A 27,973-nucleotide genomic window follows, 5' to 3' on the forward strand; every position below is an offset into this window, starting at 1 on the left:
TGCCACGTAAATGTCACATCAAGAGAAAAGCAACGTTGGCACACACGGCTGCCAGGGCCTGGGTCCAGGAGCTCAAGTCGAGGAGGCTATGGAGACTACAGAGCAGAGAGCCTGCTGGATTTGTCGCTGTTATCATCCACAACACTGCTTCTAGAACTTCCGATGCACTGTCCTGGAATGTCAGGGGCTCAGCACTACTTGAAAGCTTTCTTTCAGCTCGCATTCTCAAAAGCTCTGCTTTGTCTCTGACTTTTCTCATCTTAAATTCTAGTACAACAAACTTCTAAAGGGATGCTGGGGACATAACTCAGTAGTAGAACGCTTGTCTGGTGCTTGTCTGGCCAGGACCAAACAAACTGCAACCCAAACAGAAACCATTATACACATACGTAGCCAGCACCCAGCTGGGCTATAAGCAACACTATTCTCAGAATGAGTTACAACTGTATGAAATGCTGTAATAATACAAATGTGGTGACCGTTTCAAACTTTTGGAGAACTTAAGTCTTAAGCTGCATAGCTCTAACAGATGACCTCTTTCACCCTCAGCACCACCAGGTTCCTTCTCATCTGACCAGTTATGTCTGCCCCGTACGTTAGCATGAGTAGCCCCGTTTTCCTCCACTCTTTCCGTTACTAAAGAATCCAAGTCTATACTACACTCCTTTGATCGTAAAGCCTTTTCTTCTAGTCCTTTCCACCGGTTCCGTTCTTTTTCATGTTCCGTTATTCCGCACAGCTAAGGCCACCAAGGAAGGGCTATCTCCCAGTAGATTATCAGCCCTACAGTCATAACAGCACCCTGACTGAGTCCCTCCTGCTGGTGCCTGCACTGCCACCTTCTAGGACCCTGGACTTGGTTCTCTCCAAATGCTGTCATCTTTGCTGCTCCAGGCCACCCTAATCCCTCCCTATCAGCTACCTGACTCCAAAGACCCAGCATCTTCCCTTTCCCTCCCTTTACCCTCATCGGTCTTCCCTCAGGAGAGACCTTCAGACTCCAGCTGGCTGTCCAGCAAATCCATCTCAGGGCAACAGCCAGGCCCAGAAGTGGGCAGGCGCCCTCGTCGAACCAGCTGAGCTAAGCCGAGCCTATCAGAAGTGAGACTGATTGTGGTGAGAGGGCTCAGCTAGGAGGAAACCACCATGTAGACGCTCTTCGGGAGAGGTCAGCACTGCACCCGGCATGCAGAACTGAAAGGAGCGAGCCTTTAGGCTAACAAACATCTCCAAGTCCAACTTACATGTGCCTTCAGCGCATCCCAGACTGATAACAAGAACACTCTGGTCGGGCAGTGGTGGCACACACCTTTAATCCCAGCACTTGGGAGGCATAGGCAGGCGGTTCTCCATGAGTTCAAGGCCAGCCTGGTCTATGAGGGGGGCGGGGAAGAGGGGGGAGGAAGGAGAAGGGGGAGAAGAGGGGAAGAAGAGGGAAGATAGAAAGGGGCTAAAGAAGGGGAAATTGGGCAGGAGAGCTGGGGAGATGGTGAGGAACAGGGCTGACATAAAAGCGGGACAGTCGGGATCACCTCTAACTCCAAGCAGAGAGGGTTGGGGGAAAACTTGCTAACTAGAATGGCCACAAATGGAGACTTGATTCTGACTTGGTGAATGAAGGCAAAGAACAATGGAGGAAGATACCTGGTGTCAACACACTTGCCTGAATGTGCATCCCAACCACACACATGTGAACCGGCAACATACACACCACACACATACACAAACCCAAATCGCAAGTCACTTTAGGACAGAAGAAATTCACGATACAAGCCAAGGAGCTCTAGTTACACTTTGCGCCCATGGAAGACGATCAGATGAGCTGCTCAGGGGGCCGTCACCACGCTTCAGTCTGGAAGGTCTAAGAGGACAACGCACTAAGCCAGCCAGGTGCAAGCACCCCTGCCGTCCTTCCTGGTACCCTTTCCTCCATGGACAGTTTATATTTCTGTAATGTGTGGAATGCTGACAGTGAACCTCTAAGCACTACAAAACCAAACACTGGGACAATGTTCTCTAGTCCTCTGTGGGAGTCTCTTCACTTTCATCTGGAACATGTGTGTGTGTGTGTGTCTGTGTCTGAGTGTGTGTTGGGGGAGGGGGATAAAAATGTGTGAGACACACAAAGAAGTCCTCAAAGGCACCTTGCAATTGAAAAAAAAATGCTATAAAGTATTATGTAAGCCATTAAAAATAAATGAACAGCAGCAACCAAAAACAAACCCAGGGAGCTTACCATTCTGGCTAGTGACTGAATCTTTATGCAACAACCTCTTAAGCAGTCTGACGGGGTCCTTGAACATCGTGGGAACAATCTGTACATTCTGGCCACTTACAGGAAGCTTTCAAAAGATGCTAATTTCATAGAAACCTAATCTACTTTCAGACAGAACAAAAAAATGGAGCTCCAAGTCCTTGCAATATGAACAAATAAAAAGTTCCATATCAGAGCCACCACTCAGGAATTCAAGCACCTAATGTGCACACACACACACAAACACACACACACACACACAGAGACACACACACACACACGTGTGCACACACACGCCTACTGCAGCCTCAGCACTGGGCTAGTGACTGAGCTGTTCGTGTACACAAGTGAATTTTAATTGTTTTAATCCCTGCTTTTCTTCCTGCTCCTTTCTGGCCTCCTATATAGATATTTAGTGCTTGGGTTCAGTAATGAGGGAGGAAATGCCAAAAACTGGTCAAGTTTATTCCTGTCAAAACTTCTTTGGTGCATATATGACAACATTCCACTTAGCAATCCCTTGACAGAACAACTCTCAGGTAAGGGAGTTTGGGACCCAGGGGGCTTATGGTGACATCCAGAGACACATTTTGGCTGTCATAGTGCTTGGGAGGAGGTGCTGCTTGCATCCAGTGGGTAGAGACTCAGAACAGTCTCCACAACAGAGACTGAACACATCTAAAACGCTGTTATTCCCAGGGCAGACACACCCTGACTACCCTTCCAATTGGAGAGCTTTTCGTAGAATGTTTGTATTTTACATATATTTGTTGTATCTTACATGTACATTCTTGGGGATGTTTTATATTCGAAAGCAAATCTCTACATCTATCCAGCTAGGATGCATATCAAATGCTTTCCATCTTCTGAAAACCCTTTCCAGTGGGGACTTAATTAACATCACATGTGAAATCAGTATGTTAATTCAAAACGTAACAAAAAACCTGGAATTAAGAATACTAAAGTTTGACATTTTTTTTTTTTTTTTTAGAAAAACACATAATGATAGCTGTGAGTCATGACCACGAGCTTACAGGAACATGCATGGTTCAGTTCTGGACTGTCTCTATTTTAAAGTAGTAACCATTCTGGCATATATATTAACCACATTGTTGCATGGGAAAAGCAGAGTTCAGCAATTTTTAAAGTCAAGACAGTATTTTAAATTTTTAAACCAAGTTCAACTATAATACTACTAATATTTTCATTACACTCGGGACTGATGAGATGACTTGGGAGATACAGTTACTTGCCACCAAGCTTGACAATTTGAGTTCAATCCAGATGGTAAAAGGAGAGATCTCTGACCTCTACGTGTACATCTCTCTCGCACACACAGTAAATAATTAAACATTTAATTATTTGTATTGCACTGAGTGACATCATGGAGCTTTGAATATGTAATTCTTATGTACTACAAACTGTAAGTATCTACAGTCAAATTCCAATACTTCTTTTTTGTTTGTCTGTTTGTTTTTGAGATAGGGTTTCTCTGTAGCTTTTGGAGCCTGTCCTGGATCTGGCTCTTGTAGACCAGGCTGGCCTTGAACTCACAGAGATCCCTCTACCTCTGCCTCTGGGATTATCTGCCTCTGCCTCCTGAGTGCTGGGATTAAAGGCGTGAGCCACCACCACCCAGCTCAAATTCCAAACAAGTTTTTATGCAGATACTCATCAGCATGATATAAATAATTAAGAAAAAACAGAAACCCAGCCTTCCAAGTGTCTATAAAATTTTCAATTTAGAAAATTAATATCGGTAAATACCTCTACAGCTGGTTTCTGAAGTAGCAATTTAATTACTGAGCGTGCCCAAATACTGAATCTCCCAGGAGCAAACTACACTGTGTTGTCCTTCTGGTTGGGAGCCTTAGCCTTGAACAGCTGAGCCATCTTTCCAGCCCAGACACTGTGTCTTACACAGCAGTGAGGAAGATAAGTTATCTACAAAAATGTCTAATAAGGAACCTGTACCCAGAATATATACAGACTTCCCGCAACTCAGTAACAATTTAAATCAAACAATTGGCAAAGAATCTGAGTAAACATTTTTCCAGACAAGATTTATAGAGTTTACTGAGAAGGCGCTCAACATCACTAGCCAAGAGAGAAATGAAAACTCCAAATAATGAACTGTCACCTCACATGTGTGGCGGAGGCCCCACAATGAAACCTTTGTTGGCAAGGGTGTGAAGAAACTGAGACTCATGTACTGCTGACAGAAATGCAGAATAGCTCGGCCGCTTGAACAAAACAGCCCTGCGGTCCTCAAAAAGTCTAAATTGGGAGACTGTACAGTCTAGCAATCGTACTCCAAGGTATCTGCCTAAGAGAAATAAAAATGTGTATCTACATTAACAACCAGCACACAGATGTTCACGGTGGAAACGACCTAATGTCTATCTATGCATGGTGGTGACAGGGAGTGAAGAAGCCGCACAGCGGACAGAACTGGGGTTCCAGTTGATCAGAGAGGGTGCATCCAAAGTCTTGGGCTAGATGCACATCACAACCCCTCCACCCCCCAAAGAAGGAGGGGAAGGAGGAAGAGACAGGCAAGGAGGAGGAAAGGAAGGTGGTAAAATACTGCAGTATGAATCAACCTGCTAAATCAAAGAAAACTTGGCACCAAAGACCGTGCTTCTACAGTTCAGGATAAATGAATTAAGAGACAAAATAAGGGCTAGGAAGATAAGATCACTTGCAGTGAAAGCCTGGGGATCAGAACTGGAATCTCCAGGAGCCACATAAAAATGAAGATGCAGCCATGAATGTCCCATAATCCTAGCATTGCAGGGATGGAGACAGGCTGTTCCCAGCTCACTAACAGCCAACCTAGCTGAGCCTGTGTCAAGGTAGAGTGCTAGACCACAATACATAGTGTCATGGTCTCTGCTCACAGTCATGCATATACATACACACGAGAGAGAGAGAGAGAGAGAGAGAGAGAGAGAGAGAGAGAGAGAGAGAACAATAAAGCTGATGGTAGCCTAGAGATGAAGATCCAGGGGTTTGTGGGAAATGAGGAGTACCGAGATCTCTTAGGGAGACATCAAAAGTCTAACATCCATTGTGGCCACAGTTTGCATAACTCTGCAAAAGCATCAAGAACCACTGAACTGAGCTGCCAGACTTTAAAGGGATGTGTGAACTCGGTATGAAGCCACAGATGAACTAAATGCAAAAACATTTTTAATTTGGTTATTAAGTTGACATTATAATATTGAAAGTAGTGAATTAAATGACCTATAATTCTAATGTCACTATTTCTTAAGTAGAGACATGAACATTGTATCTTAAACTATAGTAGACTCAAACATCAGTATTTGTTACGTGTGACATGTGACAGATAATTCGAGGGCAGCGCATCTTTGCTGCTAACCTTTTATGAGAAAAGAACAGCCAGTGAATTACACTGATGCAAACACTACAATATGTCCTAGCTTCAAAGTCATTCAACATCAAAAACAAAAATACCCTCTGAGACAGGCATTGTCTGTTGCTTCAAAGCATCAGCTTGCCATACAGCACACTCACTGAGCCAACCAACTTGACTCTACCACAGTTCTCTTTCCAAGACAAGTCTGGACCCACCCTTCCCTGGGGTCTGCCTGCCCCAGATTCCATCTGCAGGTCTCCAAGTGACCCAGGAAGATGAACTGTTCTTGCCCCACTATAAAATATTCAAAATTCTTTTTAGTATCTGGTATGTTTTAACTTTCTAATGATGAAAACAAACATTAAATATTTAGAATAAAAATTCATATGTTAAAACTAAATAGTTACAATTGTACACCCTAAAAGGGCCTTTTTATCTTTGTACCCTTGAATCTGTTCGGGTCCCCCTACCCCACCCCCATTTTCGTTACATAAGAGGATTTTGCCCCCATTTAGAAAGGGATGGATTGGTAATACTGAAGATAAAACAGAATCACATGTTTTGGGCCATTACTGCACCAGTAAACCATGTGTAAATGCTCATGAGATTCACCCAGGACTACAAATGAATAAAAACAACAGTTCTGAAAAACTCTGCCTGAATTTTGAGATCTTCTTGACTGCCCCTTCTAAAAGGCTAGAATGTGCCACAGAATGCTTTACCATTCAACAAGTAACTTAAAAAGACCAACAGCACAAGAAAACCCTCACAAACACAACCAAAAGGAATGTTAGTTGAACTTCAGTGAACCTTCACTGTTCTAAGAAATGCAGATGCCTTATTTGACCCTTATCACTGTCCCTTAAGATTGTCATCACCATTCCTCAGGTGTGGAAACTAAGGTTTATCTTTCTGGTGACACATCAGTTGCAAAATAGTGAATTAAGTAACCTGCAATTTAAATGTATCTATGCATCTAGCCACCCAGCCTTCCATTGAAGAAAGAACGACGTGGCTCCTAGGTATCTGGGCACTCATTTGTACACTGAGACGGTGGCTCCAGAGCCATGGTCCTAAACAGACAGTGTATTCCATGGATGGGATTTTGTTTCTTAAATTCTTTGCTTAGTATTGTAGTGTTTAGAATGAGTAATGAAGTATCTCCACGCTGAGCATGAAGCAGCCAACGCAATGGAACAGGGTGTAGCTTGAGGCTGACAGCGCTCTGTGAGATCATCATGCCCTCTCTGCTACACAAAATCACTGGCAGCTGTTCCCACAGAATGACTGGGGACATGATGTAGGTAGGACACAGTGACCAAGAGGACTGTCTCCACTTGATTATGAAGTTTAAGTTTCCTCAAAATTTGCTTTAGGTTCAACTACATTTTAACATGTTTCTCCCAAAGGCAGGAAGCTCATATGCTATGGCAGATGTCAGCTTTAACTTTAGCTCTGACCAAGCTTGATTTGAACACTGAGGACTCTAAGATAAAGTTGAGACCAGAGTTTAAGTTCAGACTGTAGGGTCTGACATCACAGGGCAGGCAGGGTGGCAGAAGTTAGCTGTGTGCAGTCCCTCCGGGTACCACTCTTTCTAGCCAGGGAGGAGCAGGGAAGGCAAATGGAAGAGGAGCGTGAGAACACGACTAAGGGCAGTCTGAGAGGTGGAGATGCAGCACCCAGCAAGAGGGCCAGAAGCAAGGGCAGCCCAGGTATTTACTACTCTTATTCCAGAGAGCCACAGAAAAAGCTGGGCAAGACTGACAGGGCTGCATCATTTCCGGTAACTGTCACTGCCTTAAACTTTCTGCATTTCCATAAAACTTGTCCACAGTGAGCACTCCAATTTCATAACCAGAAATTTCGTTATTTTTATTATTTATTTATTGGGGGGGGGGGTCGAGACAGGGTTCTCTGTGTCCTGTCCTATAACTCACTCTGTAGACCTGGCTGGTCTTGAACTCACAGAGATCTGTCTGCCTCTGCCTCCCAAGTGCTGGAATTAAAGTTGTATGCCACCGCAGCCCAGCTTATAATTTTTATTATTTACAAAAATCAATTTCATTTTAGTAGTATAACGAGATTTCTAGATTCAAATTCAAGTCTGCATGAAAATGTGTAGGGCCTGTGTTATACTCAAGGTCACTGCCAAATCTCCTTAGAATTCAGAGTATATTTCATCACAGTAAGTACATGTCAATCAAAAATTATGAAATTTAAGTTTGAAAAATAATACCTCAAAATATGCTTTAGGTTCAAAATATGCTTTATCCCAAAGGCAGGAACCTCATATACTATAGCAGACTTCAGACTTAATATTTTAGTCTCAAAGACACAATTAGTCCCACCAAAAAAACTGATGGAGTTACCATCTATATTTCTGCAACTTAGTGCTGACTCTCATAAAGACAGGGCTGGGGAGAGTTCAGCTGTTTCTCAGTCTCCTGTTCTCCGGTAATACAGAGAAGCACATCTTTAAATTTAACCGTAAGGTCTGTTTCTATTGTTGTTTTCTCAAAACCAGAATCCCAAAATAATTCCAAGCTATTAATCTTGAATGGTAATAAACATCAATCTGTCTTTGAAACCAACTGTGATGGTTATCTTGACAGTCTACTGCTTTCTTGATCAAATTATTACAGGTGGAAAGAGCCACCCTAAAAGTGGGACATACCTTCTGTGAGCCCAGACCCAAGTCAGGGAGGAAGAAATGTTGCCCATTTCCCCTCATGCTCACAAGTCCATCTATTCTGCTGCCCCAGCACCCTCCACAGACATTAGAACCGACTTCTTTGGGCTTTTGATGTAGATGCAAATCAGCAGCCACATTGGTGCACCTCTACTGCGCCCTGTGTAAGCCAATCTCTTAAACCCCTCTGGTACAAACCTTCATTCTCTCAGCTCTGCTTCTTTAGCAGGTCTTGACTAGTAACCTAATTAAGCCATAGTTTTGTAACAATATTCATGAGAAACATTGTACTGACATTTAAAAACAGAAAATGCAATTTTTAACTCAATCTCATGTTCCAAAACTAGGGTTGCAGCCTTACCTGGATATCTGATGTCCAGCATAGAGGAGCAGGGCAGTCAAAAAATATAAATAAAGCTGAACCAGATGCTGCCTGGGCAAAGTGAGGAGCACGACACTTAAGACATAACCTGCAGTAGAGACAAGAATACAAATGACTGCACTTTCGTCTCCCAGTTACAAGCAAACCAGAGACAAGCAGAAATAAACTACTTTCCAGGCAGCTGTCAACAAATCGAGGTTTGCTTTTTAATTTCACTATCAAGGTTCATTTAATTCAAAAATATCTCTATAGATTTTTGAAATTGGAAATAGCAATTGTAACTTTTCATGTCTGCTTTCTACCTTGTAATTAGATGCAGCACACGAAGGTACAAGGTGACCTCATCACCCCCTTTCCTCAGTGCCTTCCCTATTTCCCCTCAACTCTCCTCATCTCTCTGACTCCCAGGAGCTGCCCCTTCAGACTTTCTATCTCCAAACAGAGCCCCGGTCTCTCCAACATCTTCCCATCCATCATTCCACCTACGTGACAAAAGTCCTCAAAGCTCATTCAAAGACTCCTTCCCACTGCAAGGGGAAAACCCATGTTTCCCCTCGCAGCAATTTCTGTGCAGAATATTCCTTTACACTACGTGAAGCTTTGTCACTGTGATTGATTAATAAGAGCTGAGTGACCGATAGCTCGGCCAGAAAGAGGTTGGAGCAGGACTTCTGGAAACAGAGAGGTCTTGGGGAAGAATGAAAAGCAGAGTCACCAGGCGGATACAGAGGAAGCAGAATGTGCAGGAAGAGAGGTAAAAGCCAGGAGCCACGTGACAGCACGTAGATTAATATAAATGGGCTAATTTAAGTTATACGAGCTAGCTAGTTAGAAACAAGCCTAAGCTAAAGCTGAGCTCTCATAATTAGTAAGTCTCTGTGTCATGATCTGGGGGCTGGTGGTTCAAAAAGCCTGCTACAAATTTTCCCTTGTCGATTAACTTTTCACTCCATTTGTACCCAATGCTTTTATTTTCTAATCATCTATTTAACCCTTTCTCTGCCGTAAAAACATTTTTACCTTTCTACTCTATAACCCAGAAGCCAAGCACATCCTGCTGAAGCCAGTATCTGAGACAGCACCCTTGCTATGCTGCCATACTTTCATTTGAGCCACTCATCTCTTGACCTCTCATTTCCCCCTTCCGTTTCTTCTTTCACCTTCTTAAGTGAGTGTTGGAAATGTGGGTCCCTAAACAACTGCTCCCCTCTCTATGGAGCTATGAAGGATCTGGCATAAAGCCACTCACTCTTGCTTTTGAATATTGGTACCCCTTTCCAGATATAATACCCCACAAATAATTGCCAAAGTCCTCTTGCATATGGAAACAAACAAGCAAAACCACTTTTACTCTAAGTGGACCCATCCATGTGTTTCACACAATCAAGAGGTACCAACAGCTCTTCGCCTACCCGACCAGGTAGCACAGCCTCTTCCAACCTGAACCCCCCCCAGCCACTCATGAGTGAACATGCATCATCACTACTTGCTCTGTAAAATTAACCAAACAGCCTCAACTACGGGTGACAACGATGACGCTAAAGCCCACAAGAATTTATAATTAAGTAAACTGGCAAGATTTATAAATGATGACCCGCTTAAAACCTTAGTGATTGGGGTTGGAGAGATGGCTCAGCAGCTGAGAGCACTTGTTCTTGCAGGGGGACCCAGGTTGATTCCCAGCACACAACTGTCTGTAATTTCAATTCCAAGGGATCAGATGCCCTCCCCTCTTCTGGCCTCCATAGGCACCAGGCATGCGCAGGGTGCACATACATACATGCAGACAAAATACTCCATATACATAAAATAGGATTAAACACCAAATATTAAAAACCACGTTATTGATGAACCTGTTGATTTATTATTAGAGAGATGGTAGGACTGGGAAAGAACTAGGGGCCTGATCAAAGCAGCAGCTTGATCAGGTACTGACTTGGCAGTCAAGCGTTGAGATACATATTTAAACAGATCTAAGTGTTGCTCTCTGCCTGAGTGGTTTGAAAACAAGGAAGTGGAAGTGGCTGTGAACTTTCCAGCTTGGGTAATCAGGAAGATGGTTCTGCTACTGAAACAGTTAAACACAAAGAGAAGCAGAAGTCTGCCTAGGTCAAGGTGCTGAGTGCAGTGACTGGTGGCAAGGGAAGTGTTCAGGCAGTTCAAGGGAAGACATCCAGCAGGTGGCTAGGGATGCTGTCCCTGAAGATTAAGTACCAGTTACAATACAGGGATAACAGACAGCCCGCGTGACCAGAAAGGCAAGGCTCTCTGGAACAGAGACTGACCTTCACAAGGCAGCACAAGCACCGTGGCAGAGGACAACTCACACAGGTTTGCTGCTAAAACTCTGGGAGACACCCAGGACACCAAAGTAGAAATGGACGGATTCTGAACAACACCAAAGAATCTGATTTCTGAGCATGGTGGTGCAAGCCTATAGAGCTGAGGACTCAGGGGTCAAGGCCAAGCTGGGCTACCCACCCAGTAGTTACCTGTAGTATCAAAATCTTGCCTGATTCAAAGGGAGGGAACAAGGATTGAGGGGAGAGAGGAAAAAGGGGAGGAGGAAGGGGAAGAAGGAAGGAAAAAAGTAGCAGAGGATGAAGGAAGAAGAGTCATAAGCGATAAAGAAATAAGTTAGACAAAGAAACTGGGGGCGGGTGCACTTGTCAGCTTTTATTGTCAACTTGACATAACTTAGAGTCATCTGGAAGATGGAACCTCATCTGAGGAAGAACCTGGATCCACTTAGCCCATGGCCATATCTGTGAGACAGTCCTGACTGAAGGTTGATGTGCGAGGCCCCGCCCACTAGCAGCGACACTGTTCCTGGGCAGGTGAGCCTGGGCTGTCTCAGAAAGCAGGCTGAGCAGATGCCAGTGGGCAAGGCAGCAAGCAGAGTCCCTCCATAGTCTGGACTCCAGCTCCTCTCTGGGTTACAGCCCTGACTTGCTTCAGTGATGGACTGTGACCTGAGGTATCCGCTGAAATAGACACTTTCGTCCCCCATGCTGCTTTTGGTCAGTGTTCCATCACAGCAACAGAAAGCAGCCTAGAGCAAAAGGAGACGCCTGCCCTGCAGGCAGGCCCAATGCAGAACTAACAGCTCGGGCATGGTGTTGTCAGGGAGACAGAAACAAGGAGACCCCTGGGGTTCAGTGACAGCCAGTCTATCCTATTACCAGTTTGAGGCTACTGAGAGACCCTGTTTTTCTAAACCAAAACAAACTTTGAATAGACAAGCTGCCTAGGGTTTCACAGAAAGAACATCCTATGCTACCATTCATACGAACAACACAAGTGCAGTAAAATTTCAAGACGGTGTTTGAGGAATGAAGCTGGGTAGTTAAACTCACACAGCAAACTAATGAAATCTATATAATTTTTGAATCTTGATGAGAACAGGATTGACGATTACTTCAAACTGGGTCCTGCTTTTTGGGAAAAAATGATTTTATAAATTAATTTTTAAAAGGTTTCCTATCCTCAGGAAGAAAGGAAGGGAGGGAGGGAAGAAATGGAGGGAAGGGAAACTAACAATAAAAGCCCTAAAAGGAAGGAACTAACTATCTCAAATAATAAAATATCATCTAAGTTCCCAGCAAATAAAAACAGGACACAAGTACACCAAGGACTAAAAGAACTGGGGATGTTGGAATGGACCAAAGAAGCAGACACAAAAATTCACTGAGGAAAAGATGAGCTAAATTAATACACAGGCAGTGGAGTTGTCTAGGAGAAATTATTCAACACACTGTGACCTGCACATGCAGATAAATTCCAATCAGAGAAAAGAGTTCAATGTAATAATGAAACCAAAATATTAACCAAAACAAACACAACTCTTTTTTTCTCTCTCTCTCAGTTTTTCTGAGATGGGGGGTCTCATTAAGTAGCTTGGGCTGGCATCAAAACTTGGGCTCCTCCCTCCTCAGCCCACCAAGGACTGGGATTGTGGATATGCACTATCACCCAGCTCAACTCCTGAGAGTGAAACTGACCGCAAAGAATCCTAATGCTGGGGGGGCGGGGGGGTTAAGGGGCTGGGGAGCATTTAAGTAGAATCTTACACTTGGCAAGTCTAGAGAATATATCAACATAAAAAAAAAAAGCACAAAACTTATATTCCTGGGTGGGGTAGACACCTATACACCTGTAAGGAGATCATTTGGGAGGCTGAGACAGGGGGATGGCAGCTTTAATAGTGTAGCTTGGGATAAACTGGACTACACAGTATAACCATGTCTCAACAGTAGTGATGTTTCCACATAACAAGTGAAGGCCAAGGCTTCAGAGCCAGGCCCCCTGTGCCACGTCCATCAGAGAACAGGGGACCACATGATTCCCACTGACTTCAGCCACAGACCAGGGGAAACCAGAGCTGCTCTGAGGTGCTCCAAGGACTGAGATAAAGAACAGGCAGGGGAAACACTTTAACACATGCTTTAATGTTCTGATTTCTCAGCATAAAGGCAATACTTTGACATTTGAGAATTTTTACAATGTATCTAGGAGTAAATTCTGTAAATGAAAAAGCATTAGATTACATAATACTCTGACAGAACCCCTCCCCCAACCAGAGAACCAAACACCAGTTTCACACGATGGTTGTGCTCACCTTTCCATGGGCCTACCTAATCACTGTGTTTGAGAAGCTCCACTGAGCCAGGTGGTGTGGGGCACATCTGTAATCCCAGCATTTGGAAGCAGAGGCAGGCAGATCTCTGTGAGTTTGAGGTCAACCTGGTCTACAAGGCAAGTTCCAGGACAGTCAGGGCTACACACAGAGTAACCCTGTCTCAAAAAGCACCCCCCCCCCCCGCCAAAAAAGGAAAAAAAAAAAGAATCTAAACTGAGTTGCCAAAGTTGTAAGTCAGAGCTGGTTCCAATTGTATCAGAACCTATTCAATTTCTAAAACTAATGCTTCTATTTATTAGGCAACTGTTTTATAATAACTTCCAAACTGTTTAGAATAATATCATAATAAAAAGCACTTTTTCAAAACCACACTGTGAAATACTTATTAGATTAAGCTAGAAAATCTATGCCTAGTCACTGTCAACAGCTGACTGGAACCGGTTTCCATAAATCAGTTAGCACAGAAAGGCTAAAGCTGAGTATTCCAGTGTCTGCAGCATAAAGGAAGCCCCTCGTGTCACACATTTTCCCAGGGCAGTATCATGCGGGAAAGATGAGCTCACTGAACCCACCTGCCTCACTTCTCATGACAGATCTGGGACACTCTTACAGGCTTCTAAGGGCTAAGTGCTGGAGAAAACACTTCTACAGACCTGTCATAAAGATAGGTCAATTGCCTGTAAGTTTATAAAAGATACACATTGTTGCTTTACAAATCTAATAATGGAAATGCTTTTAAGTGTAAGAAGGCACCATGTAATCTGCGTTTGGAGCCAGACAATAGAGATAGTAGTGAAAAGCATGTCATCTGTTGCTAAGATAAAAGTTAATTTGAATAAATTGTTTCATGCCTGAGTATCCTAACTTTCTTTAACCTCAAAGCATAGTAAGTCTGTTCTAGAATTATCATTTTCCAAGGAAGAAATTATTACACTATAAAATTTCACTTTGTTGAAAGAAATATTATATTTGTAAGTGTTATTAATGCTTTATTTGACTTAAAAGTAGTAAGAAAGGCTAGAGAGATGGCCCAGCAGTTAAGAACATTGTCTCCTCTTCCAGAAGATCCTGGTTTGGTTCCAAGACCAGCATGGCTGCTGTAGGCACTTCATGAATGTGCTACACAAACATACCAGCAAACAAACCTTCATACACATATAAAGAAAAATATTTCTTTAATAAGAAGAATATTGCATTTTCTAAAGCTTACTTTGGCAATTACTACTTAACCCCAAATTAGAAGAGGCCAAATTCCAGGAAAAATATTTCTCATTATTTACACTTTTTCATACTAAAAGCAAAAATGTTTACCCGTGTCTTTCAATTTTATTCTAGAAAAATAAATCCTGCTCTCCTCTGGCTCTAGTAATTTCTATATCAGGGTAAAACAAAACTAGAAACAAAACTCGCAAACACATCCACAGTCAACTCCATATCCTGGATGCTCATTTTATCCAATTAAAAAATGGATGTAAGGGCAATTAATGAAAAAAATGCTGTGAATATGAAAGAGAATAAGGAGGACATGGGAGGGTTGGAGGGAGGAAAGAGAAAGGGGGAAATGATATACGTATAGCATAATTAAAAGAAATAATTTTTAAATAGAAATGGAAACAAATTCATCACAAAGCCAGGAAACACATGCAGACACTTACCTACATAATGCATATTAAGAGCCAAATACTTATACTGGAAAAGAGGGTTGTTGCTGAGGCTACTTCTTTGGATCTGCTGGAAAAGGAGCTGACGTCCCATCTGTACAGGACGTCCAGCAGCATGATGCTCGGCACTCTCAAGGCCACGTTCAACACCGCCTCCAGTTTCTCCTTCGCAGCCATGTTTTTGTTTTTGATTGGTTTCTTGGAGCCGACCTAAAAGTCAGAAGACACCATATGTAAAGAGAAGTCAACACAGACCACCTTTCGAGAACCTCCCAAGAATCTAATGGGTTGTTCCGGAAACATCTCTGTTTCCATATTTATGTTACATTAAAATGCTCTCACTTTCAGATATGCCCCAACATGACTCAGAATAAACATTTACACTTCAAAACTTAAAGAAGCCACTACCTCCAAATCTCCTAACTTAGTCACAAAAACTCCCCATGAGAATGCTCTAATTTGAAGAAAATACCCTCCCCCTATGTTGGTATTTGAGACTGACTAACCACTCTAAGAGGAGGGAAGATGTTAAAAATATTTACTAAACGAAAAAGCCTAAAGTACTAATGAAAGCGGCAGGTTCGGTTCTCTGCATTTTACACACGTCTTTATCCTTAATGTTTATAACCAAAACTGAAGAACTAAGTATTATTTTTGTTTCTTTTTACAGTACTGGAGACCAAACCCATGGCCTTGCACCTGTGAAGCAAGCCTGTATCAACTAAGTGTCCCAGCTACATAGGGAACAAACAACACAGAGAATTTTCAAGGAAGACACAAAGAAACAACGTGATATTGTTTCCTTTTCCCACACTTATCTGGAATCTCATAGTCTCTTTAAAGAGAAGGAGGATGAGGCTCATGGAATGAGTGGTAACAGTGGCCATGGGAGATGCCAAGCTTTGAGTCTGTAAGGTCTTTGCTTACACAATGGCAAGCACAGAGAGAATGGAAGGAAAAAAGCAGGAAAGGAAGGAACTGGATGGCAGTTAGCGGGATCTCAAAAGAACAATTTGATGAAACAGCTACAAATTAATGCTAGGAATGCGCGGAGGGCAAACGCAAGTGGGTAAAGGACAGCTCCAAGAGTAAGGAGAATTCTGGACTCTTGGCTCTGACGATATCCTTTTAAGAATTTTGCTGAGAAAGCAAAACATTTCTAGCTTTGGCAGTCATTTCAGACATTAGCAGAGAGACGAAACATTTATTTTGACAGGGATTACAGTGACAGATGCTGTGCTATAGTCAAGTGTTTGTCAGTGTTCCCGCTGTCCTCGGGAACCACTGCGAACTCCTTAGCTCTGGCACTCTGAACTCAAAGGAACTAAGCTTAGCACATCATCCAGAGGCTTCTTATGACCCTATGTCAATCATTCCCATAACGGGAATGTTCTCACACATGTGAACATGCTGCCAATCATGTTATCTTTGTTTTATAGATAAACTATAATTCTGGTGTACTTTAATGAGTAAGAGCTGTTATCATTTTCCTATATGCGAAATTCACCATGGGACTCACACAAAGTAACTTTGTCCTAGGAAGAAAACATCACAAAAAAATAAAACTCTACAACCAGTCCTAACTGTGACCACACTGTTGAGAAACTCAACTCAAGGCAGTAGTTCTCAACCTCCCTAATGCTGCGACTCTTCAATACAGGTTTTCATGTTGTAGTGACCTCCAACCATACAATTACTTTGTTACTTCATAACTGTAATTTTGTTTAGAATACTGTTATGAATCATACTATAAATATCAGATATGCAGGGTATCATATCCAAAGGGGCCGCGACCCGCACGGTGAGAACCACTTACTTTAACGGAAGCTCTTGCTCCTATCTATAGTCAACCCACATATCCACAATTCTGTATCTGTGCAGTCAATGATCTCAGCTTCAAAGTATTGAAATGTTTGTTCTAAAATATGGTCAGACCTTCTCATTACTGTTCCTTAAGGAGTATGATATGAAAGCTACCTACCTAGTTCATACACTGTATTAGATATTGTAAGTAATCTAGAGATGGTTTGAACGCGGCATGGGTGCAGCTGAGTGCCAGGGCTGACACGTGAGTTCGATTCCTGGACGCTACATGATGAGAGGAAAGCACCAAGCCCCACAAGTGGTCCTAGGACCCGTTCCATGACCGCTCCCCAGATAAAGATGAGTACAATTTAATAAAAAGCATCCAGGAGGATGTTCGTAAGCTGTATTTATAAAGGGGACCTCAAGCTCATGCAGGTTTGGGTAATCTAAGGGGCGTCCTACAACCTAGAGGTAAATGGAAGAAGCACCATATGACGGCGACCTGAACATTATACTGGAAAAGTGACTGTTTCTATACATCTAGAATCCAGTGTAAATCACTGCTGCCATCTGTGTAACCAACAGAAGTAGGCATTACCGACGGTGATATTTTACGGTCAGTATCATCTAATCTGGTGCCTTCCTCTGTTTAATGTTACTTTTAAATTGATCATATTTCCCATAACTCTAAAAGAGAAAATTTAAGCACTACTCCCCTGTTGTAAAAATCTAGATCTGGAATGTGGAAAGAAAAAAAAGTGCTGCCTAATCCATTACATATATCACAAAAGAAATCCATTAACCAAAAGGTGCATGTCCCTGGAAATGCCCTGTCTCAACAATACAAACAAACAAAAACACAAACAAACATGGGTCCCGAAGGCTACCAATCTCAGAAAATTATCCAGAAACAAAGATCAGCACAGTTACTCAAAGCCAAACACCAGAAGAAGTGGAGTAGCTAAAGTCAGCCCACCTGAGAACAAATGTATTCCTTATTCAGTGTTCCTTCATTTCTGGACCTGCTTGAAGTTATTAATAGATGCCCCATAGTGGACATGGGAGAACACGTAGAACGATGAAACACCAACCAATCTCTGAGAACTTTGAAGTGCTGAATCTTCCTGAAGTAGGCATACATAGGTAGGAACCATCATCAAATAAATCAATGATCTACAGTCTAGCCCCCCACGCTCTAACTTAGTGGTTCTCAACCTTCCCAATGCTGCGACCCTTTAATTCAGCTCCCCATGTTGAGGTGACCCCCAACCACAAAATTATTTTCATTGCTACTTCATAACTGTAATTTTGTCACTGTTATGAAGCATATGTAAATATTTTTTGGAGATAGAGGGTTGCCAAAGGGCCACATCCCACAGGTTGAGAAACACTGGGACTAAACCAACATCTAGACAAAATTCTGAGATAATCTGCCCTGTTTGTAGACGCTTACCACTTCCAAGCAAAACTCCAGCCTTCTGGGCTAGCGACAAGGCTCAGTGCCTCAGACGTTTTGAACAAGCCCTGAGGGCCTGAGTTCAGTCCCAGGGACTCCGGGGCTGAAGGTGGGGAACTGACTCTCAAGGTGTCCTCTGACCTCCATACCGGCACAGAGATACTGCACACCTAAACCCACACGACACACAAAGTAAAACAATAGAAATCGTACATCCTTAAGATTGGTTCAAACAATGTATTTTCCTGGTCTAGTGTCAAACAGGGCTAATTAGTGTTTATGAAACTGGAGCTCACGCTTCTCTTAAAACAGAACACCAAAACCAAAAGTTGAACATACCCAAATCCAATATATAAACTTTCTGCACTATCTTCTGACCTTCCTGCAAGATCCTAAAACTTCCTTTTGTTAGGGAAAGAACTGGAAATGAATTCTGCATCATGTTTCTGCAAACGTCGCAAACTAAAGATGACTCAAACCTACTTTATGACAGCACAGCAGCTAAAAAAAAATAATTTTTGCTTTCCCAGAAACCAAACCTTTCTTCCCAGAAACAGAAAGGACGGTTCAACAAATGCTCACTCCAAAACAATCCTAGTAGTTTCCAGGGAATGCCTTTCCATGCCTGGAACAGCAATGTCTTGTATAATGTGCACAAGTTATCATTGGATTTGTGGTTTAGGAAACACAGGGTCCTCATTCTATATTTTCCTAAACCTACCACATTTACTTTTTAAATAGGAAGAAATCAAGATAAAGCATCCTTAACTAAAAAAAAAAAAAGTAAGGCTAAGTACTGCTAAAAATTACCTTACATTTTTAAAAAGTGTGGGTATTACGATAAAAATAAGGGAATCCCACAACTCCTTAACTCCCTTTTTTAAAAAGACAAAGCAAAAATAACAAATGCATGACTCAATGTAAATTTCTGATGATTTAAATTGATAATATAGGTAATTTAGGGCTGACAGTTACACCTCTTTCTCACCTGAAGGAGAGTAAACAAAACCCATCACCATTAACCTTCTTTCTTCGCCCTCGGCAATTAAAGAAAAATTCTGTATCTACTAAACCTAATGGTAAGCAGATGGAGGACGGGAGGCTGTCCATCTGTTGGGATGCTAAGACTTTAAAAAAAAGTGAAAGGGCAAAGCTGGACCCTAATAGCCGAAGTAACTGCCCAGAAAGGAGAAACCAGGAAAGAGAGAGAACTTCCTTACATAAGTGTTGGCACACGTTTTAAATATAGCTAGTCCTCCCCACTCCCACTTGCGTTGCTAGCTAACTTTGTATGTACTTGGTTTTCCACAGAAACTACTAGCATCCTGTGATTCCACATCATTCCCGAAAACCACATCGATAAGAGTCCCACTCAAGTGCAAAAGACAATCATCGTCCAAAGTAAGGGACGGACAGAAGGAAGGGAAAACAATGCCTACCCTCTTGCCATTGGCCGCTCAGCCTGGGTCACGACTGCAGCACCGACAGACAGCTCATCCTTTTGGGCCTCGTTCAAGATTCACAGAGCTGCACACTCGGTATTTTATAAAATAAATACGCACACAGTCCCCCTCCTTTCCTTTCAGACTAGTTTCCTGTTTACTGCAGACAGCGATCAAAGCCATCCATTAATCTTTGATGCCTTCCCACTGCAAAGGCCCCTTCCCCGCCCCATCTCGCTCGCTCTCTCCCCGCATCCCCCCCCACGCCTGCTTTTCTCAGATACATTTGAACTGTAGTAAACCCAAAGCCAACTCGCGGCAAGCAGGCAGCACAGCACAGCAGCACGCGGCGGGGACGCAGCAGCCCCAAGGCTAGGGGGATTACGTGTAGCAGAAACTCTGGCCAGGGAGAGGCCCGGGTGCTCCCCTGTCTCGCCAAGGTGCTGGTTTCAGCCGCGCCACACACCACCGAAAAGCGTGCTTAGAAGAGTCCAGCAAGTTCCTAATCCCAGATAGAATGGGGAGCCCATTCCACAAGGGAGAGCACGACTCGTAGGGTGGGAAAGCAGAACTGGAAAGAGCGAACCCAGGATGGCAAGCGGGAAAAGGGAACCAGGACACACAACACACACACAGAGACAGAGACAGAGAGATGAGCAGCTCGTGACTGTGAAGTGGTGTGACGTGACACAGCTGCACACTGAGTCCAGGGGTCCCCACTACTCGATGGGCTTAGCAGGTTTTTTGAACCCGGCAACCTCGCACCTTCTGCACAGGGTTAGGCTGAGTTTAGGAGCTGCGATGAGGGGACGTTCAGGAAAGAGGCAGGGAACCTTGGAAGCAAAGTGGACTTTAAAAAGGCAAAAGAGGGAAAGTTGGAAATGCAAACCTGAGCAAAGGAGCCCGAACTGGGCACCTCCGCGAGACAGACCGGGAAAGACCTTGCAACCGGGGTACTGGAAAGAAGAGAGGGGTGAGCCCGAGTGAGGGCATCTCAGGAATGTGAGGGTTCTTTCCCTCTCCAGGCGCGGGAGAGGAGGGATGGTGGGTAGGAAGGAAGAAGCCGAGGCCCCGGTAGCTAGTACGGGGCTCGGCAAGGAGGTAACAAGAGACCGAGAGCAGCTCGAGGGTGGGCGAGAGGGCGCGGTGCGGAGGGGGTGACGAGGCCCCAGCCAAGATCCGGAGGAGGAGGGGGGCGCGACTGGGAGGAGCGAGGATGGGGGAGGGGAGGCGCAGTGGGTAGCAGGCCTGCGGGATGCTGTGAGCTGACCGCAGTCACCTGGGGCCGCAGTCTCCTGCCTGCCGGGCGGCACTGAGGATGGCGGTGTCCGCTGCTGCCCGGTTTCCGTCGCCCGCCCCTCCGGTGAGATCCTTCGGCTGAGACGGCGGGGGACCCGGTATGCGCGGCTCACAGGCGCGGCTCTTCAGCGTCCGGCCTCGGCTGCGGCGTCTCGGGAGGCGGAGGCAGCGGCAGCGGCCCGAGCCGCGAGGTCACCATCGTCCGTGGCGACAAAGGCACTCCCGGGCCGAGCGCCAGCACCAGCGCCCGGCGGCCGCCATGGCCTGGTCCCCGCGCTCCGGCTCCGCCCCCCCGCGCTCTGCGGCGACTGCCGGTTCGCGCGCTCTGCGCCTGCGCGCGAGCTTGCCATCGCCCGGCCCCAGTGGCGCCCACGCTCACTCACAATCGCTCCACGGCGGGATCTTCTCGCACCGCCTCCGGTTGAGTGGGCCTCAGATGCCGGCTTCTCTCTGATGCTGGCCCGGGAAGACTCTGCCGAGGCAGGGCGAGGCTACACCTTGACAAGCACTGTGACCCCAGCCATTCTGACACGTGTTCGCGCTCACTCCGCCGACACCACGAGCGGCACGCGCCCACACCCACACTCACCTGCTGGGACCAACGTGGGACAATGTGAAAAGCTGGTCCCTGCCGCGTGCAAACGCTAGAGCAATTTTTAACTCTCTCCTCAACTGGACTAAGACGGTCGCCTCTAGGGTATTAGGGACTACGTTGCAGGAAAAAGGTTGGATGCTGGATGAGTGAATGGTTTGGAATTGCTCCCAGGGACTATTCTAACTCCTTGGTTTGGTGCAAATAATTAACCACCTATGAAAATAAATGCTCTTAATAGGTCTGTCGTTTCCTTTGGTTCAAGGTTCAAAACACGTTACTGTGCACACACCCTCTCCCCGACGCCCAGGAAGCTCTTTTGTTCTGCTGTAGTCTTCTAATACTGTGAACTTTTCCTACCTTATTTTAAATGTCAAAGCTTTTAGAGCAGGAAATGTTCCCATGGTATAAGGCCTCAGGCTCTCTGTGGGTATTTCTCTTCCCAGGACTTCAGCTGGACTTTGCAGGGATCTTTTACTGTGTTTTATATTAACCTTGCCTGCGATTACCTTCTGCAATTTGCCCTGCTGTTCCTTGGTTTGGTTCAGTCTCTAGAGAACCAGTTGCCACTAGAAACTAGTGTGCCTTTCATTAGGACAGTGCCTAGGTAACAGAAGATGAACAGCAAGTAGTCTGTAAGGTGTTGCACCATGCTGGTGCATTCTGAACTTGCCAAGAGCCTCCACCTTATGCCTGTACAAAGCAAAATAAGTGTTCTTGAAGTTTGTGTTCACTCTGTCCACTGGTTAAGACACACACACACACACACACACACACACGATTCTGAACCTCTGGGTCTCCCTTACCGTAAGTGTAAACGAAACTTCTACATTTAAGCAGTGCCATCAGAGCTGGAGAGATGGCTCAGCTGTTAAGAGTACTTTCTGTTCTCCAGAGAACGTCCCTACCTCATCCCCCACCCCCTGGTTCAGTTCCCAGCACCCAGGTGGCTCTAACTCCAGTCTCAGGGGATCTGACGCCCTCTTCTGGTCTCCATGGGCACTACAAACATGTTTTGCGCAGACACACATGGCAGATGAAACAGCCATACACATAAAATTTATACGGAAACAATGCTATCTTGGAGACATCAGTAGAATTTGCAGTAGCTTATCTTCCCTTCCGTTGTGTCTTAGCTTATTTTTCTGTGGCTGCAATAAAACCCAAAGGGAACTTTTGGGAGAATGGATTTACTTCAGCTCACTGTTAGATGCACGATCCATTATGGGGGAAGTTAAGGCAACAGGAACTTGAAGCAGCTGGTCACTCTGTATCCTAGTTGAGAAGCAAACAAAGAGAGATGGCAACGCATGCCTGCTAGTGCTTAGTGCCTCCCTTTCTCACTCTTACACAGTCCAGGATACCCTACCCAAGGCATGGTATCACAATAATCAAGATAACACCATCTGGGGCTAGAGAGATGGCTCAGTGATTAAGAGCACTGACTGTTCTCCCAAGTACCCAGGTTCAGTTCCCAGCACCCACACAGCAGCTAACAACTCTCTGTAACTTCTAGATCTGACAACCCTCACACGAACATACATGTCAGGCAAAACACTATGTACATAAAAAATAAGGATAAATAAATTTTTTCTAAAAATAGATAACACGCTCCACAGACATGTTCTCATGTGACTGGTTTTGTCAAATCGATGATGAGCAGCATTGTCACATATACTGACTTCATAGCATGGTTTAAGTGTGTCTGGGAATTCTGTTCATTGCTCCTATAACCACTTCTGTTCAGGTTCCTTGGGCCACTCTGGAATAACATGAACCCTGTCCACATCGCAGAGCAGTGGGTTCATGCGTCTCTGCCTGTGGCGTACTAAGCGTGAAACTACTCTGGTTAATGGTTGCAGTAGGAAGCTGCCTATGCTAGCAAGACATTCTCTTGGCTTTCACTCTCAGGGTTTCACTCCTGGCTGAGTCAAGAAAGCACGGGGCCAAAAGCATATAACAAAGAAGTGAAAATACATATATTAATCTGGATGGTGGCTTTGATTCTCAGATAAACAGCAGAAATCTTGACAATACCTTACTGTTGCATGTGATTTTTGCTTTTGCCTAGGTGGAAAGAGAGGCCTGCCTCAGCTCTTGCCTTTCTTTGTCCTTTCTAAAGAATAAAGAGAATGACTTCAAAGCTTAAGAGTTTCACCATGAGTTCACTGGACGTGTAAAAGCAAGGGCAAGTCACATGACCACTTACCTTTGAGTTTTACAGGAGTGGCCTGTAAATGCTGAAGTTCAAAACAACATGTGAAGAAATTACTCTGGTAATGAAAGGGTTACTACTGCTGGAACCTAGCTGCTCATCCAGTTTGGGGAAGGCTCCCCGAAGGTAAGTAAATCAACTGAAAAGAAAAACCCAGGGAGAAAAAGAACCCAACTGGGACTGGAGAGAGGGTCACTCCAATAAAAGAGAAGGGTCACAATGTAAGTCCTTCCTGGAAAGAGACCATTCAGCCACCCAAAGCAGGAAAAACCCAGCAACTGTATTTATTGGAGCAGACTTAAGGAAATGCCCAGATGCCACAGCTTGATCATAAAGGAACCAACCTGGGAGCTAAAAGGGCAAAGGTGATGGAATATAACTAGGGACTGACAGACAGAGCATGCAGGGTTCTCGAGTTAACTCCCTTTCTTCACAACTGCCTCCAGTGGCCGGGCGAAAGGCAGTGCAAGCATTGCAGAACTGAGCCTGCTTGTTGCGGTTCTAGTTGTTCTAAACGACCAGCTCCCAGGTTCCTTATAAAGCCAACTGTTGCTGATAACCAAACAGAAATAGGCTCCCGTGGGAAATCTGCATGGGACTGATGGCCAGTTCCATAGGCACTGCCTTCTCAGGCCAGAGTTGAGGTATCATAGCCTCAATTTCACAGGCTCAACCTCCAAAGACCTGGAGTAGCCAACATTGAGAACTTAAGTGGAGGGGAGGATTTTCATGTGTTCATTTATTCTTTATGCTATTATTCTGAGTATTCAGAAATATTTTTTTCTATCCAGTTAAAATATTGGACAGTCAACATTGAGAATTTTGGGGGCCTGAGGAGATAGCTCGGTGAATAAGAGGCCTGTTCTGCAAGCATGGGGATCTGCATTTGAATTCTCCAGCACCCACATAAAAAGCCAGGTCTAGCTGAATATGCATGCCTGTATCCTAGTATTGAGGGGGAGTGATATGTGATTCCCCTCTATGCTATGAATATGTTTCATTACCATTGGTTAATAAAGAAACTGCTTTGGCCTATGACAGGGTAGAATATAGGTAGGCAGAAAAACTAACCTGCAGGGAGAAAGAAGGCATAGTCCAACAGATGCCATTTAACTGCCAAAGAAGTAACATACCAGCACGGGGAAGCAACAGCCTAGCGGTAATGCACAGATTAATAGAAATTGGTTAATTTAAGATGTAAGAACTAACTAGAAATACGCCTGAGCCATCGGTTAAACAGTGTTGTAATTAATATAGCTTCTGTGTGATTATTTGCGTCTAGGTGGCCAGAGAAGAATAGTCTCTGTTTTACAGGATGGAGAGACATGAATGCCAAGAGCTTGGTGCTCTCCCAGCTTAGACAAATGGCTAGCTTCAACAATAAGACAGAGGGATAGAGGAGGACTCCTCACAACCTGCTTTGATGTCTGCATGCTCAATCCCATGTGCTCAGATAAGCATACTCACAAGTATACAGCACACATATTACACTCGCACACGCACACACACGTGCACATATGTGCATATACATACCCACTCAATAATCGACTGCCTAAATGAGAAGAGTCTACAGGAATCTCATTTCAACTAACTGTCCTCATGGTTTCATTCTGAAAGTTAATTCTATAAAGACAATGGTAGTGCCATTAGGCCACATGGTCCAGTAAGGAGAGTGTGCTGGTTTGAATGAGAGTACCCTTCCCTCATAGGCTCATAGATGTGAATGCTTAGTCACCAGGGAGTGGCACTATTTGAAAGGATTAGGAGGTGTGGCCTTGTTGGAGGAAGTGTGTCAGTGAGGTTGGGCTTTGAAGTTTCGACGGCCCATGTGGGGCTCAGTGTCTTCTTTCTGCCTAAGAATCAAAGTATAAAACTCTCAGCTACTGATCCAGCATTTGCCTGTGTGCTGCCACACTCCCTGCCATGATGAATATGGACTAAACCTCTAAAACTGTAAGCAAACCCCCAGTTAAATGTTTTATTTTGTAAGAGCTGCATTGATCATGCTGTCTCTTCCCAGCAATAGAAACACTAGAACAGGGAGATTTCCTTTTTTCTTATGCATGTAACAGCTGGATTCACACACCATTGAATCTACCTGAATACTCCCATTCAATGCTTTTAAAATTATCCCGAGCCATACAACCATCACCACGATCAGTTTTAGAACATTTAATCATAACCTCAGGGGAGGCGCGTCATTAACAATCACTCGAAAGCCTTCTCAACTCTGAGCAGCCAGGAATCCTCAGTCTTCACCTGTTCTCTGCACTGCACAGTGGTGATGTCATACGCTATATAATGGGGAAGGTATTTGGTGAGGCACGGGTCTTGCTTCTTTCATTTAACGCAGTATTTCAAAGGAATATACACACACTTAGTGGAATCAGCAGGTCGCATCAGTGTATTTATGCATTTGTATCTATGTAACAATACTGATTAAGAAAAAAGAGGCCGTGAACTCGAGGGAGACGGAATATGGGAGGGGTTGGAAGGAAGAAAGGGAAGGGCACAAACATGTAACTATGCTTTAATTAATTAATTAATTAGTGTATACAACATTCTGCCTCCATGTATGCCCGCATGTCAGAAGAGAGCACCAGATCTCATTACGGATGGTTTGTGAACCACCATGTGGTTGCTGGGAATTGAACTCAGGACCTCTGGAGAGCAGCCAGTGCTCTTAACCACTGAGCAATCTCTCCAGCCCCTATGCTTTAATTTTTAAATAATACAGAAATAAACAATAAAGAGCAGCTCGGTGTGGTGGCATATGCTTATAACCACAGCACTGTGGAGGCAGAGTCAAATCCCAGGGGACCCACTGGTCAGTGATCCTAGCCTACTTGGAGAATTCTATGTCAAATAAATAAATAGGAATGGCATATTAGGAATAGCACCTGGGATTGTTCTCTGGTCTAGACACGTGTGTGCTCTTAGATTGCCCCCAATTACCATCAAAATGTCAGTATCTTTTCCACTGTGGGTCCCATCAAGTTGAACTCATTACTTTGATTCTTAGAAAAGACAAGCCAGATTTACTTTTCCCTTGGTAACAAGCTTTTGACTTACTTCCTTACTGTGCTGGAGATCAAAACCTAGCCTTGTACATGCTAAACAAGTCATCTACCACCAAGCAGAATCCCTACTCCTCTACTCCCAACCTCGCTTTAATCAACCTGAACTTAAGTTGCTAATGGCAGCAGAAAAGTATTTTTTTTTTATTGCTTTCAAACCTAAGCTTAGCTGGTGTACCCCATCTACCCGGCTATTTTCTCTCTGCTTGTTCTGATTCCATCTGCAGTAGGGGATGGTATGAACTTGTGTGCCATTTCCAAGCATGATAAGATTAACCAGATAGGATGGATACCAATGGTCCTTCCTGGTCTTGTGTTAGCTGCGTCCCCACTAGCATCCTCTTTTCTCTTATTCCAGTACCAGCCTTGAACTAGACTAGTCATGGGGTCTGTCGGCCATTTGCCATGGATGGAAGAACTGAGAGAATATTTATCTTAATGAATAATTCAAGGAAGGATCTGTGACCCACAAGGTTAACCAGGATGGAGGTGATAAACGCTAAGGCTTTGACTGAATTGTTGGAAGGGAAAACTTCCTATTGAACTTTAGGAAGGAAGCCTGTTACAAATGTCCCTCATCTTACAATGGGATTGTGTACTGATAAACCCTGAATTGAAAATGTTACTGTTGAAAGTTCATTCAATACATTTGACCTGCCAATCATCTCAGCTTAACAACACAGTGGCACTACAGTGTTGGTTCTTCACTCGCGAGAGGATTGGGCTGAGTGGCTGCCCAGCTACTTGAAAGCAACGTGTGACATATCACTATTTCAAGAAAAATAAAAGTTAAAAACTAGCCAAGCATGGTGATGTACAAACTTTAATCCTGGGACTCAGGAGGCAGAGGCGGCAGGATCTCTGTGAGTTTGAGGCCAGTCTGATCGACAGAGTGAGGTTCCAGGAAAGCCAGGGCTACATAGAGAGACCATGTCGCAAACAAACTTAAAAACTAGAGGCATGGTTTCTACTCAAAATTACTACCACACTTCTCTGTAAAATAAAACTTAAAACATCTAGCCATGCGCACGCCTTTAATTCCCAGCAACTCGGGAGGCAGAGGCAGGCGGATCTCTGTG

General features: G+C 44.2%; 1 protein-coding gene across 1 annotated transcript in view; it reads right to left on the reverse strand.

Moving 5' to 3' along the window:
* Positions 1-20,618, reverse strand: part of Rnf145 (ring finger protein 145) — a 45,257-nt gene extending 24,639 nt beyond the window's left edge. The window contains 4 exon segments of the mRNA XM_038328076.1: positions 8,687-8,795; positions 15,002-15,085; positions 15,088-15,217; positions 20,601-20,618. Coding sequence (XP_038184004.1) covers positions 8,687-8,795; positions 15,002-15,085; positions 15,088-15,184 — 290 coding nt within the window. The 5' untranslated portion in view covers positions 15,185-15,217; positions 20,601-20,618.
* Positions 20,619-27,973: the final 7,355 nt, after the last annotated feature.

Source organism: Arvicola amphibius, chromosome 4 (genome assembly GCF_903992535.2).
Source record: "Arvicola amphibius chromosome 4, mArvAmp1.2, whole genome shotgun sequence".
NCBI classification, from domain to species: Eukaryota; Metazoa; Chordata; class Mammalia; order Rodentia; family Cricetidae; genus Arvicola; species Arvicola amphibius.